This window comes from Megalobrama amblycephala, linkage group LG1 (genome assembly GCF_018812025.1).
Source record: "Megalobrama amblycephala isolate DHTTF-2021 linkage group LG1, ASM1881202v1, whole genome shotgun sequence".
NCBI lineage: Eukaryota > Metazoa > Chordata > Actinopteri > Cypriniformes > Xenocyprididae > Megalobrama > Megalobrama amblycephala.
Window position 1 is genome coordinate 65,127,314 of NC_063044.1, and position 15,543 is coordinate 65,142,856.

Below are 15,543 nucleotides of genomic sequence, written 5' to 3' on the forward strand. Positions count from 1 at the left end.
TCCTTCCAAGATCATAGTTGGAGATGAAAGAAAACCTGAGCATTTGTATAAAATATTACAGTTTACCGAAAAGTGTTTCTATTTTGTTTATTTCACCTCTATTATTAAATGTAATGTCAGTCATGCTGCAAAATGTAGTGTTAAACATTGGGGAACATTCTGTGATTTTCACTGAAATGTTTGACTGGAATAAATTGTGAATCTCTCGTTTTCTTCTCCTTTTTTTTCTAAAGGAAAAAAATTAGAAACGGTTAGATTAGAAACGGACCCCTACCCCAAATTATTTTCCCGCCTATCGACGCTTCACACTCCAGTCCAGTGGGTGGCGGTAAGACACATGCGTGTGTTTGCCAACCACCATTAAACCTCAGAGGAAGAAGTTCAGTTTCAGCATGATCTCTGGTGTTGTGTTGTGATACTGGTTTAATATAAACTGTTATTAGTGTACTGTTAGATACATTTTGAATCAGGTCAATAAATCATCCTCATAGACGGTAGTAAGGTTTGAAGCAAGCAGGAATATCTGGAGGAGTATCAACTGAACTGAGATCTGCTGCTGTGAAGATGGTGTTTGTTAAAGAGGAGAGTGAGGAGGACATGAGTGAACCAGAACCCTGGAGAATAAAACACGAGGAACAAGGAGGTTGGTGTCTATTCTTCATATTTAACTGTTGTGCTACATTAAGTCTTAGATTCTTTAAAACAAGGCTTAAATTAATATTAAAATGTTTTAAATCGACGTTTCACATGTAAAAAAAAAATGCAACTGAACGGGATCAATATGAATTAGATTTTGTTTTTTGAATCTTAAAACTTGTGTTGATCATCATACAGACTTTGTTTTTTCATACTTTGTTTTTAGTAACGCGAGAGCACGCGGATTTTCTTTGCTCGCTCACAAAACGATGCAGGCGTGTTGCCGCGGTTGTGCACCTAGCCCGAAGTTAACTTCCGGTCTGTGTTTGTTGAACGTGTCACTTTCCCGCCAGAACGCGCTCCCTCAGCTGGACTGAGTGGCAAAAGAACCTGCTGAATGATTGGATTTAATAGAGGAAACTGCGAAAACGCGAGTAAAACAAACGATTACACTAACGGTTTGGCTCGAAAGTGTTTCTTGCAAATTGTCAAATAAATCCATGGATATTGACATGCAGCCAAGAGTCGTGTTTCCTGACATTTATATGTGCCTGATTTCGACGCCGGGGAAATACATAAAGCAAATCTGTCTGTGAATGCTAACTACAATGTAGGTAGGTTTAAATCTGAGTGATCACTTATATAAATGTTATATATCGTCAAATCGTCCAGCACTAAAACTTGTATAGTTTTTGTCAGTGTTTATATAAAAACAACCAATTATGCAGAATATAAGATGGTAAATATTTAATTGATGAGTTGTCAGCACAATATCTAACAATACAATATATGGTTTTGACACAAAATAGTAACTGCAAACATGTTTCTGTGCAGGTCTTGGTCACATTGCAGTTCCATATTACTTAACCAAATGATTTCAGTTATTTCTTTAGGACCTTAATTCACATATGCTTAGTCTCTCTCTCATAAGTGTGTTAATAACTGTATAGTCTGCTATCAATGGCTCAAGCCTTCGTTACTAGTTCTGAAATTACATTTTGGAATTGGCAACAGAGGCTTGGGATGAGATTTGTAAGAAATTAGTCCCCCCCCCCCCCCCCCCCACCCCCGTATTAAGGACAAAAACCTGAAAAAATATCTTGAAAAATAACATCTGAATAGTGTCTTGAGGTGTGGTAACCATAGTATAAGCAGAATAATTGACTCCAGACCATTGAATTATTAGAAAAAAATGCACACTCGAGGTGTAACGGCCATGACATGAAGCACACCACACACATACATTGAATCTTGATTCGCGTTATGGATGCAACGTTTATAGATTTTGTTGGTATGATTATATTCTTAAGAATAATCACGGTTTTAAGATTATCACAATTACTACTAATAACACTACTAATGTATAAAATCACATGAACACTTTAGCTTTTAAAGTGTCATTTATTGCTGCCTTTTGAAATAACACTGTAACCAAATAATACAGCAACAGAAAATAATAAAGACAAACAAAAGTCCACCTCTCTCTTTAGAAGTAAAGAAAGGTGAAAAAAAAAATCTTGCTGCCTTTTGAAACACATATAATACAGTACAGTGAAAATAAATAAAAAGTAACAATGTCCACATCTCTGGAATTAAATACTACCTAGCTATGCAAATCCTTTTGAAACAAAACAAGGATTCATAGGCTGCAGGACCAGCTACATCAGGGCCTTTTTACAGATTGCACACTTATGGCTCGTTTCCACTGAGTGGTACGGTTCGGTTCGGTACAGTACGGTACGCAATTTTTGCCACTTCCATTGTCAAAAGTTGTGAATGGTACCCTAATTCTGTACCATACCACTTTTTTGGGACTCTTTCGTTGGGGTACTAAGCACAACAGTACTGTACCAAAAGGGTGGAGCTACACTCTGCAGAACGTTGATTGGTTGACAGAGAATCCACACTTGCGTGTGCCACAAGAGGAATGACAACACAAGAGGCGCCACACGCAAATGTGGTTCAGGCAACGCATACATTGATTATCTCCACTTCATGTAGGCTATTTAACAAAACAAAATATAAAACGCAACCCTGCCTCTTTTCGTTTTTATTTGAAAAATATGAAACCTATTAATGTGTGGTTCAGGCAGTATGTGCATATGTACTCTGAATATATTCACTGAATGTAGCCTACATGTACCTATAATAAAATTAAATAATAAAACAAAACAATCTCTTTTTGTTAAAAGTCAGTTTTAATTATCAATAATAACTATTATAAAAGTATATGTATGAAATATGAAAAGCTATACAATAAGAAATAAAGACAAGCAAACAATTCAGTCAAACTTACAGCGGTAAAGTCAGCCAAAACAATTTGCCCAGGAACAAATTATAAATTCATGAGACCAAAGATTGTCCGTTATACACAAGATGAATGATATCTTGTTTTTAACCACTACAGAGACATCTGAGCCAGCGGCAAATGTCAGAAGGACTAGCCGAGGTACAGCTGCTCTCGGCTGGGTACATTAGCACTGAGAACGTCAATTTGACAACGTCAGATCAAATTTTCAAATTGGTGCTATCTTTATAAATAAACCACAGATTTGAGCTTTAAACAACTACATTCTTGAATGGAAAAACTTTTAAAACTACATTTCATGACACAATAAAATAGTTTTTAAATTACACGGGTTTTCTCCTTCGCTTGCTGGTAGGTGCTGCTGCACAGACGTCTGAACTTTGCGTACTTGGTATTCTGAAAAGCCGAATGTTGGCGTGCAGCAAGCAAAGCTCGTCTTCTTCTTGTGACAGACAGCTTCAAGCCAAGAAGCAAGATCTGCTGTATACCCTCAATTGTTGTTTACTGTGTCGTTTTCTTCTTTGTGCGAGAATGACTTCGATCACTACTTCCCGGCTACACCACGCCTATCAAGTAAGGGTACTATTGGCGGTGGAAACGCAAGCCTGATCAAGGTGTACCGTTCTGAACCGTACCGAACCGTACCGCTCAGTGGAAACAAGGCATTATTTCCATTATTTCCACACTTGCTGCAGGGATACAGAAGTATTTTCATGGAGAGGGCAAAGGAACTGGCTTACATTCTTTAGACATAAGACATAATGTCATATAGACATAATGTCTTTAGACATAAGATGCCAGGTGCTTCTGTCTCCTTCTAGCACCTTACAGATGACCTGCTGCTGCTCCAAGAACCTGGAAATCATTTCAAATGTGGATCTCCATCTGGTGACCACATCGTGTATCAGTGAATGCTCAGGGATGTTCTATTATGCATAGTTCTTTTGGAGCTCACGCTTCCGTTTCCAGCTTAGAGAAAACCCTTGCACCAAATGTCGGCATGCTTTGGTAACGGATTCCAACCTTGGCATCTTGAAGACTTTGGAAATGGATACATTTTAAATTATGACCAGAACAAGGAAACCAGACACAAGAAAATGGTGCAAAAGGTTGTTACTGGCATTGTCTGTTGTAACTATAGATAGATTCTCATTATCTTAAGACAGAAATACACCAAACCGACGGTCGGCTGTCGGGCAGTTTTTGTTCATCGGCTAAGTTTTTTCTGTATGTTCCGCACCGTCGGCTGAAGTTGGTCCTCGTCTGCTTTTTTCGGCTGATTTGAAATGTTGAATCGGCATCGGAGCTCGTCGGTCCGTCAGGCCATCTGATCATTTGCCCACATTCAAGTGTTGATATTAAAAGGAATAAAACGGAATAATAATGTACCTTTAATGGGCCTGCAAAGCTTGGTGGTGATCTCGCAGGTGCAAATCAAATTGGATGCGTTCGATCCTTTAGCAGCGACGTTTTTAAAATGTGCTTTGCACACAGGCAATCCAACATTTTCATTGATGCCCTGGTCATTCTTGGTATACCCAAAATGCTCCCACAATGCTAACTTCAGCCGTTTATTTGTTGGAAACAGAGCTTCACTGTTCGGCCCCTCTGTCATAGTTAATCTAGTGTGTTTATATAGTATCCTCCGAGTCTCTGATTTGCATGTCACTTTAGTAGCATAGCCTATTAATTAACCGTTAAGTTTTAAAGCGTGGTTAATAGTAAAATCAGTTAATCACTGCATCCCTAATTCTGGAGTAGAGGTCTTCATGGGTCCAAAAAATTATACCCGAACCCGAAGAGACCCGTAAATATGCTACACGGAACCGACCCGGGCCTGACTATTATTTTGAAAGTTGGACCCGGTCCCGTGCAGAACCGAGAAATGCCATAAATGTACTACCCAGAACCAACACGGACCCATCTATTATTTGAAAGCTGGACCCGAATCCGGCCGGGAAGAAACAGACCCGACTGGACCCGATCGGCACAGGTCTATTCCACAGCAAATTGCTTTTAATAAGTCAATAAGTTGCGAAAATAAAACGTTTTGTCTTGCCTAATGTTAGTAGCCTTCTCCCTTGTTCCTGACTATAATGAACAATCCTCCTTGCCAAGAAAGTTAATCCATCTCTTGCCAATTTAAATGCTTAATCCACTCATTATTCCAGCTTTAAAAGTCCACTTGCTGTCATGATGACAAATGCAACTTTGCAGTTTTGCATTTTGCTGTATCTCGAGTCCACTCATATAATAACTTTGACTGTTTGCCCTTATGAATAATGATTGCTTGTTTAGTGACATGGCCGCTTACGTTAGCATTGCCTATTTGTGATCATTTGTGTGCTTTCTGAGACGAGTCTGACCAAAACTTCCGATATAACAAGACTGTTCATTCATAATATTATTATAAAAATAAAGAAAGTGCGCTTGCATGAGACTGCACATACAATACATTATTATGTATTGTAAATTATGCAAAATTACAGCATTTAAATGGTTCTCCTTTTCCTATGTTCTCCTTGCTATGTCATATAGTGTCTCACTCAGTGAATGGGACACAGATTTTACTAGTAAAATTTAAATAATGAATAATATGTGTCAAATAATATTCTTAGCCTTTTCTTACTATGCATTAAATTAAATACAATTTTTGTAACCAAAGTACCAATAATGCCCAGAAGAAGAAAAAAAAAAACGTAGCTTGTGACTTTTAATTATAAACAACCCCGAAATTCACCGGGACACTTATTTTGAAATATCTACACAATTGCGGGCTTTGTGAAATATCTCTGCAGTGCCCGTGGGAATGTCAGCAGGAGTAAACAGTTGTGACGCACACATAATGAGCAGGTACAAAACATGTAGGGCGAGGGGAGATTTTCCACTAGTTAATTGGTTGCGGACAGTTTCATTATCTTGTGCGGATACAAAAGTATACAAGGATAAAAATAATAAAAGCATAAATGTGTCTCCAGATATACTTGGGCAGCCATTAATATACCTGGGCGGCCTGCCCAAGTAAAGGGTATGTGTGGGAAGCACTGGTGTGGTTAAAATCTAGCCTAGAGCGCCATCTGCTGTTAAAACTAAGCTCAGAATCGATTAGAAAGAGACAATATCAGGATTGATCCAGATTCATTGTATCGATCGATAATCAATGTATCGTCCCAGCCCTAGTGTTTTTCTAATAATTCATTAATCTGTCTATGACTGCATTATAATGGCAATAATGACCGAGCGCACAACTGATGCTTGCGCATGCAGTAAATCACTCCAGTGAGAGGATAACAGATATACACGCGAGGAAACAGGAGCCCGCAAGCTCATTTTAAACCCGCGTGTGCATGGCATCTCCTCTGCGCGCAGATCATGGCCTCACTTTTTATTTTAGACAGTCGTGGGGTGGGACTTTACTTATTTCCGTGTAACCTCAATTGTCATTGGTCAGTTCTGTTTTTCCAGAAGTCTGTTGTGATTGGACGCCTGTTGTAAAACGATCTGAACCACTAGGGGTGGGAATCGGAGGGTACCTCACGATACGATACGATCACCATAAATGGCTCACGATAACGATAATATCGCGAGTCAGTGATTCTGCAATAATCGATATATTGCTAGACAATCCTATAATGATACATTGCGATATTGGTCTTAATTTGAAAACAAAATGCACGTGAAAAGGTTAAGTGCAGGTTATCGGATAAATCCGATCTTCAGTTCCTGCAATATATGTACATTTAATAGAGTTCACGTCACCGAAAGCAAGAAATATGAGGTGCATTTTATTGACCATCAGTTAATTTCAAAATCAAAGAACGCAATAGGAGAGAGCGGCAACAGCACTGGTAAGGTCTCATTGCTTTTAATGAAGATAATAGTGTGTTATGCATCTGCGACTTACTTTCATTGCATATGATTTAGTACAGTTATGTTACAGCTGTTATTGTTACTTGCAATTACACATACAGCCTGTGTTTTTTTTTTTTTTTTTTTTTAACGAGTACAGTAAATTGTTTACTTAACATTTAAGTACAACACATTTTAATTTGATCTTTATTTAAGTTCATTTTTATTTAAACATTTAAAGTACAGTACACTTTTTATTTAACTTTTAAGTTCAATACATTTTAATTTAATTTTTTTTTTTTTTTTTTACAAACCCAAAAAAGTTGGGACACAAATTGTGAATAAAAACAGAATGCAATGATGTGGAAGTTTCAAATTTCAATATTTTATTCGGAATACAACATAGATGAAAATGAGAAAATGTATCATTTTAAGGGAAAAATAAGTTGATTTTAAATTTCATGGCATCAACACATCTCAAAAAAGTTGGGACAAGGCCATGTTTAACACTGTGTGGCATCACCTCTTCTTTTTATAACAGTCTGCAAACGTCTGGGGACTGAGGAGACAAGTTGCTCAAGTTTAGGAATAGGAATGTTGTCCCATTCTTGTCTAATAAAGGCTTCTAGTTGCTCCACTGTCTTAGGTCTTCTTTGTCGCATCTTCCTCTTTATGATGTGCCAAATGTTTTCTATGGGTGAAAGATCTGGACTGCAGGCTGGCCATTTCAGTACCCGGAACCTTCTTCTACGCAGCCATGATGTTGTAATTGATGCAGTATGTGGTCTGGCATTGTCATGTTGGAAAATGCAAGGTCTTCCCTGAAAGAGACTACGTCTGGATGGGAGCATATGCTGTTCTAGAAATTGGATATACCTTTCAGCATTGATGGTGCCTTTCCAGATGTGTAAGCTGCCCATGCCACACACACTCATGCAACCCCATACCATCAGAGATGCAGGCTTCTGAACTGAGCGCTGATAACAACTTGGGTTGTCCTTGTCCTCTTTAGTCTGGATGACATGGCGTTCCAGTTTTCCAAAAACAACTTCAAATTTTGATTCATCTGACCACAGAACAGTTTTCCACTTTGCCACAGTCCATTTTAAATGAGCCTTGGCCCGGAGAAAACGACTGCGCTTCTGGATCATGTTTAGATATGGCTTCTTTTTTGACCTATAGAGTTTTAGCCGGCAACGGCGAATGGCACGGTGGATTGTGTTCACCGACAATGTTTTCTGGAAGAATTCCTGAGCCCATGTTGTGATTTCCATTACAGTAGCATTCCTGTATGTGATGCAGTGCCATTTAAGGGCCCGAAGATCACGGGCATCCAGTATGGTTTTCTAGCCTTGACCCTTATGCACAGAGATTTGTTCCAGATTCTCTGAATCTTTGAATGATATTATGCACTGTAGATGATGATAACTTCAAACTCTTTGCAATTTTTCTCTGAGAAACTCCTTTCTGATATCGCTCCACTATTTTTCCCCGCAGCATTGGGGGGAATTGGTGATCCTCTGCCCATCTTGACTTCTGAGAGACACTTTTTTAAGAGAGGCTCTTTTTATACCCAATCATGTTGCCAATTGACCTAATAAGTAGCAAATTGGTCCTCCAGCTCTTCCTTATGTGTACATTTAACTTTTCCGGCCTCTTATTGCTACCTGTCCCAACTTTTTTGGAATGTGTAGCTCTCATGAAATCCAAAATGAGCCAATATTTGGCATGACATTTCAAAATGTCTCACTTTCAACATTTGATATGTTATCTATATTCTATTGTGAATAAAATATAAAGTTTATGAGATGTGTAAATTATTGCATTCTTTTTATTCACAATTTGTACAGTGTCCCAACTTTTTTGGAATCGGGTTTGTATTTACCTGTATGTAAGTGCAGTGTTGATGTTCAAACTGTGCATTTACAGTGTTTAACAATAATAAATATAATTATTTGGAATAAACTGCCTCGTTTTTGAACTTTAGCTGAATAGTTAGTAGGGTTGGGTATCGTTTGAATTTGAACGATTCCGATTCCGATTTCGATTCCTTGTTTCGATTCCGGTTCCTAACGATTCTCGATTCCGATTCTTTTAAGAGGCAGGGTCAAAAAAAGTTTAGGATATTTTAAATGAGCTAGCTAACCAACGGTCTTTCTGAAGGAAATAGTCTGACCTTGTCCATCAATTTTAATTCTATGAACTTTTTACTTTTTATGAACTTTACTATGAATTTCTCACAGGGCTGTTTTCAACTACAATATAAATATCAAATCTATGAACTTGAATATAAATATTATAAATTATGAATATATTGAAAACACATTTACACATGAGTATATGGCTGCATTTACACTGCAAGTCTTAATGCACAAATCCGATCTTTTGACCATATCCGATTTTTTGGTCAGTGTGTTTACACTCACTTTAGACGCGACTGGTATCGATATCTGTGTTTACATTAGGCTACTTCCTGCCCCAAAATGATCGTCACTGATAGTTTTAAATGCACATAGTAGATCCTCAGGTTTTGAATGGCCGTGCTATTAAAATTATTTATATAATTCATGGAGTGGCCATGATTAGCCTGTCAGAATGGATAAGTTAACAGCTGTCATGGATGTATTGCAGCGCGAATTCTGACTGAACGGATATAGACCGGAAAATAAAGGTAATTTGTGTTTTATATTTTATCTACATTTATTAGTTTTAGAATTCCGTTTTTTAATGAATTTGAGCGAGCAAGGGAGAGAGTGCGCGCGTGCGAAGCTGCTGAATATATATGTGTGTGCGCAATTTCTTTCATGTTAGACAAAGTTCCCACATTAATATTGAGCTGCGAATTTTTAGTGCAAGTGCATACATGCACGTCTGCTTCATAATACAACATTGAAGCTATAGTTTAGTGAGCAAACGTGCCGCCCTCGCTGTTTGATGGCTTGGAATTACAATAGGAATCGGATATGCGTGTTTAGACGTAGGTCGCATGTTCAGAGATCGGATATGTATCGGATTTAAAACCACATTTGGAAGTGGCTCAGATCGGATACGAAAAAATCGGATCTCGCGTGGATTGCCAGGCTGGGGGTCGGAGCCAGAGGAAGAGGCAGTGGAGGACGGTCGGCGCAGCGCATCAAAGAGATTTATTTATTTCTACTCCATGAACTCGGAGGTGCTTTATCATGTTCGACGTGCACCCTCCTATGCACGAAACAATCTTGCCGCAAATGTTGCATTTTGCCGAGATTTCGTTCTATTTAGAAAATTGAAGCCACACTTTGGACCGCCGACGCACGCTATCCATGTTCGACTCGCTCGGTTATGCCAACACTTTCGGTGGACGCTTCTTCGTTGGTGTTAAGCGGTTTCTTCTTCCAGTCGGCGGACTGGGAATCGAAACTAGGAATCGAAATTTAAACTTTTGAACGATTCCGGGAAAATCGCAAAGCTAGTCCTGGTTCCAATCGATACTCGATACTCGATACCCAAGCCTAATAGTTAGGCCTACTACGCTACTGTATTTAAATGTTGGTCATTGTGGTCGTACTTGGAGAGAGAAATATTTTCTGAGGTGGTACTTGGTGTAAAAAGTTTGAGAACTACTGCTTTAAATAATGTGTTGTATTATTGTATTTAAACATTCAAAGTTCTTTTTATTACAAAAAGAGTTCTTAAACCTGTTATACTATGACAACACTTTTTTGCAACTTATTGCAATATTGTGATAATATCGTATACCATGATAAAAGCTTCAGCAATCATCGCAACGTGAAAATTCGATACCGTCACATGCATAGTCGATATGCTCAATTTTCATATCGTCGTATTTTCAGCCTCTGTAATTAGCGATACACAATATTATTTTGTGGGGCGAGGGGGCATACTTATTTGATAATTTACTTTGCTTATTTTATGTATTTAGACAATATACTGCAAATGGGTTTTGTACAGGGTAATGCAATATTTTATTAGCATCATAACAGTCTTCTCTAAAAACCAGCATGACTTGGTTGGATAAAATGTTTAAAATTTCATAGTTTTAGAGATAACATCCTCATATTTGAAATGTAGCCACAAGTCTGCTCATGCTTCAACAACTACAACAATGCAAATTTGTGAAAAACAAAGTGATGTCATGAACATGTGCATTAAGGCAGGAACACACCAAGCCGATGGTCGGCCGTCGAACAGGTTTTGTTCGTCGGCCAACTAAGTTTTCTCAATGTGTTCTGCACCGCCGGCTGAAGTTGGTCCTCGTTGCCTTTTTTTCGGCCAATTTCGAATCGGCGTCGGAGCTCGTCAGTCTGTCGGCCCATCTGATCATTCTGATTGGCTGTTCAGATACTGCCACCTGCTGGTACGGAAAGGCATTTCATCTCACGCAGGCGCAGAACTGACATGCTACTTGGCCATCGGCTGTCTAGCATTGGTTTGGTGTGTCAGGCCGACTTTGGACACAGACGCGGCCGACGTGAGCCAACCCCACAATCTGCTTTCATCACCACTAGTTCGTCTGTGTCAGCTTGGTGTGTTTCGGCCTTTAAGTGATTCTTTATTGAGTGACATCGCCAACTACTGGCCTGGCATGAATAATAGTGTTTTTATTTATTTTTGTGGATCTGCGTGAACAAGGATCATTTTGACAATGTTGTTGTCTATACTTGAAACTTTTTAAAATACACCAAGCAAAATTGTTTCCATTTTTAGTACATTGTTGTGTAAACATACCCTAATTTCCTATTATTTTTATCCAATTGTCCTAATTGATTTATCATTTTAATGTTTTTATTTTAGGCCTGATGAAAGTGAAAGAGGAAAGAGAAGATCTGAATGAAGTGGAGGAGAAATATCAGCTTCAGAAAGCTCATGATGACACCGCTGAAGAAAAATCATTGAGTTGCTCCAAAACTGAAAACAGTTGCTCACAAAGCAGCATTCAAATAACAAAAGTCAAAAAGCTATTCACCTGCTCTCAGTGTGGAAAGAGTTTTACACAGAAAGGACACCTCAATGATCATTTGGTAACTCACACTTCAGAAAAGCCTTTCACCTGCTCTCAGTGTGGAAACACTTTTAAACATAAAAGAAGCCTTAAAACTCACATGATAATTCACACAGGAAAAAAGCCTTATACCTGCTCCCACTGTGGAAAGAGTTTTACACAGAAAGCTCACCTTAATGATCATTTGTTAATTCACACTTCAGAAAAGCCTTTCGCCTGCCCTCAGTGTGGAAACACTTTCAAACTTAAAAGAAGCCTTAAGGCTCACATATTGATGCATGTTGCAAAAAAGTCTTTGACCTGCTCTCAGTGTGGAAAGAGTTTTGCACAGAAAGGAAACCTTAAGACTCACATATTGATACATATTGGAAAAAGACCTTTCACCTGCTCTCAATGTGGAAACACTTTCACACGTAAAGAAAACCTTAAGAAGCACATGTTAATTCATGCTGGAAAAAAGCCTTTCACCTGCTCTCAGTGTGGAAAGAGTTTTACACAGAAAGGACACCTTAAGGATCATTTGTTAATTCATACATCAGAAAAGCCTTTCAGCTGCTCTCAGTGTGGAAAAACTTTCACACGTAAAGAAAACCTTAAGACTCACATGTTAATTCATACTGGAAAAAAGCCTTTCACCTGCTCTCACTGTGGAAAGAGTTTTACACAGAAAGCTCACCTCAATGATCATTTGGTATCTCATACTTCAGAAAAGCCTTTCACCTGCTCTCAGTGTGGAAAAACTTTCACACGTAAAGAAGGCCTTAAGAAGCACATGTTAATTCATGCCGGAATAAAGCCTTTCAGCTGCTCTCAGTGTGGAACGAGTTTTACGCAGAAAGGACACCTTAAGGATCATTTGGTAACTCACACTTCAGAAAAGCCTTTCACCTGCTCTCAGTGTGGAAAAACTTTCACATTTAAAAGATGCCTTAAGACTCACATGTTAATTCATGCTGGAAAAAATCCTTTCACCTGCTCTCAGTGTGGAAAGAGTTTTGCTCAGAAAGCAAGCCTTAATGTTCATTTGGTAACTCACACTTCAGAAAAGCCTTTCACCTGCTCTCAGTGTGGAAACACTTTCACATGTAAAGGAAACCTTAAGAAGCACATGTTGATTCATACTTGAAAAAGGCCTTTTACCTGAATTCAGTGTGGAAACACTTTCACATATAAAGGAAGATAATTTTACCTGCTCTTAGTGTGGAAAGACAAGAGAATTCACACTGAAGAGATGCCTTACACACATCATTCATGTGAGAAGAGTTTTAAATGGATCACAAGCTCATCTGCACCATTCTCTGCAGAAAGGCAATTTAAAGGAGCAGTAAGCAATTTTCTGAGAAACACTGTTAGGGCCCCGGTATACTTCAGATGAAATCAAAGAACAAACTGATGTGATGTAATATTGAACAAAATCATGCCAAACGAAGTTTGTTTTGTGTTCTTTTTGGGAGTTTGAAACAGTTTGCCAAAGCGAACTTTCAGGAAAAGTTTGCTCCAGCTGCAAAACACCTTCGTACTACCATTGGTCAGTGACGATAACGTAATAGGAGGTGTGCGCTGAGGCTCCTCTTTCATTCGCGTGGAGCGCATCTCTGACTCATTTCGTGTGTTTGAGTTCGTTGAGGTAAGATCTCCGCAGGTGAAAACATGAACAACACTGGATAGCCACTTTATAGTACAAAATGAAGTTGTGCTTCTGATAAAATGAGGCACTAACACTGTTTAGTGTTTGATTCTGTAAAGCTGCTTGATTTTAAGCAACGTGACGTGACTGGAGTGCTAATTTGCAGAGCTCGTGCTAACATACCCATGTTATGATCAGACACTTTTCTTATGCTTTCTATAATAAATGCTTGCTGTTTACTCATTTTTGTTGTGTTTATTTAGTTACTGAGAAGAAAGTGCACGGTACATATTTACATATTCATGTAACCTTTGCTCTCAGCAGTGTGGACGGCGTCAGATGTTCGTTTACAGTATATTGCTGGTCACGCATTTCGAACTTTGTTTTACCCCTAAACGAAGAACAAAAAAGAACTTAGTTTGAAGTATACCGGGGCCTTTAGGGCTGCACGATTCTGGATAAGATGAGAATCACAATTTTTTTGGTTTCAAATAGAGATCATGATTCTCCCATAATTCTGAATATACAACCAAACAAAATAACATGTAATTTAAAGGTAAAAATATTAATTGCTGGAAAATGTTTGAATGAATTATTTAAAAATGGTTTTGAATGAATTCAATGACTCATTGTCTTGTTTACTCAAGGCATGACTCATTACTTGTTTCATTACAGGATGAATCAGTGTTTTTGGACAAATCCTTTGAATGAATGATTCAATGACAAATACATTTTTAAGTCATTATTCACCAACTAGTGGCATAAGATGTAATTGATACAACCATTATTTGATGAGCCAAGTTAGTTTCAAAGTACTTCTGTGATAATTTAAATATTTGTAACACAGAACTAACTAAACTGTGGCTCTGGCAGCACAAACACAGATTTGAATGTTCCGGTATGATTTTATTAAAGGTTTAAAAGACATGGGCAAATTGTTTCATTACTGCAATTTTATTATTTTTATGATTAATCATTCAGCTCTATTGAGAGACATTATAAAAGAAAAAAGGTCACAGGAAAATCACTGGAAAAAGAACATGATTTTATCCGTTCATTTACATGACGGTGGTTTTTGATGGCCTAAAAAATGCAAACTTTTAAAAAACAGATTTCAAAGTGTACGTTTTTTAAAGGGTACTGTTATGTTCTCCATGTAAACTACAATAATACAAATTTGTGAAAACGGTGACATTGTGCATATTATTTGTTCAGTATAGCTGCGTAGTGATTCTTTACAACGTGACATCGCCAACTACTGGCCTGGCATGAACAATACAGTGTTTTTAGTTCATTGTGGTGTTATCATACCTTTATACTTAGCTTACTTCAATTATTTTTCTGTTCCCACCAGATATGAATTTCTCATTCATTTAAAAGATTTGTTCTCTTTCAAATGAAAATTAGCCCAAGCTTTACTCACCCTCAAGCCATAGGTGTATATGACTTTCTTCTTTCTGATGATAATATTAATCGCACATCACTAGATATTGTTGAATAAAGCCGTTTTTTGGCGTACAAAAAGTATACTCGTCACTTCATAATATTAAGGTTGAACCACTTTAGTCACATGAACTGTTTAAAATATGTCTTTAGTACCTCTCTGGGGCATTTGAAAGTATTAATTATCTTGCTGTCAATGGAGGGCTAACTGAGCCATTGGATTTTATCAAAAATATCTTAATTTGTGTTTCAAAGATGAACAAAGGTCTTACAGGTCTGCAATTACATGAGGGTGAGTAATTAATGATAGAATTTTCATTTTTGGTGAACTAACCTTTTCAGCCCAAAGTATTCTTCACTTTTTTTATGCTTACACGAGGATTAGAGTACAGTGCGTCGTGTGACGCAAATTTCGTCATCAGAAGAGTATGCATGTACTTTATGCGCGCTGCTGGATTTCTATAACCGCACGTACTTGTACACACAGGTTGCGCATTTAATTTTTTGGTGAGTAATTAGTTTGTCCACATGATGACGACTTACACTACTTTTGGTATGGTTTTGTTGCACAGACCTGGCAACCCTCCACTCCAAAACCCCACCTCTTTCATGCACTTCGAAGTGCGCGGCCCCTGAATTAGGACACAGCTTTTGTGTGCCCTAGGGTGACCACATTTG

General features: G+C 38.1%; 2 protein-coding genes across 3 annotated transcripts in view; both read left to right on the forward strand.

Moving 5' to 3' along the window:
• Nucleotides 1-320: 320 nt before the first annotated feature.
• On the forward strand, nucleotides 321-13,539 carry LOC125279794 (gastrula zinc finger protein XlCGF57.1-like). 2 transcript variants are annotated; one of them, XM_048209824.1, is made up of 2 exons: nucleotides 321-643; nucleotides 11,588-13,539. In XM_048209824.1, exons 1-2 carry the CDS (start codon nucleotides 565-567, stop codon nucleotides 12,919-12,921), a joined length of 1,413 nt encoding a protein of 470 aa, XP_048065781.1. In that variant the 5' UTR covers nucleotides 321-564; the 3' UTR covers nucleotides 12,922-13,539. The 2 variants fall into 2 exon arrangements, with proteins under 2 accessions (XP_048065781.1, XP_048065790.1); XM_048209833.1 differs by having other exon boundaries at nucleotides 464-635; nucleotides 11,587-13,539.
• LOC125279924 (gastrula zinc finger protein XlCGF7.1-like) overlaps nucleotides 384-15,543 on the forward strand; it is a 33,703-nt gene continuing 18,543 nt past the window's right edge. The window contains exon 1 of the mRNA XM_048210088.1: nucleotides 384-470. The gene's annotated coding sequence lies outside the window, so the exon portion shown is untranslated. The remainder of the gene's footprint in view (nucleotides 471-15,543) is intronic.

What these genes read in the sequence shown, in the direction of transcription:
- LOC125279794 (XM_048209824.1), top strand. Translation starts at nt 565, where the DNA reads ATGGTGTTTGTTAAAGAGGAGAGTGAGGAGGACATGAGTGAACCAGAA. An exon ending in AAAACACGAGGAACAAGGAG is followed by an intron (nt 644 to 11,587) that starts GTTGGTGTCTAT and finishes TTTTTATTTTAG; the next exon opens with GCCTGATGAAAGTGAAAGAG.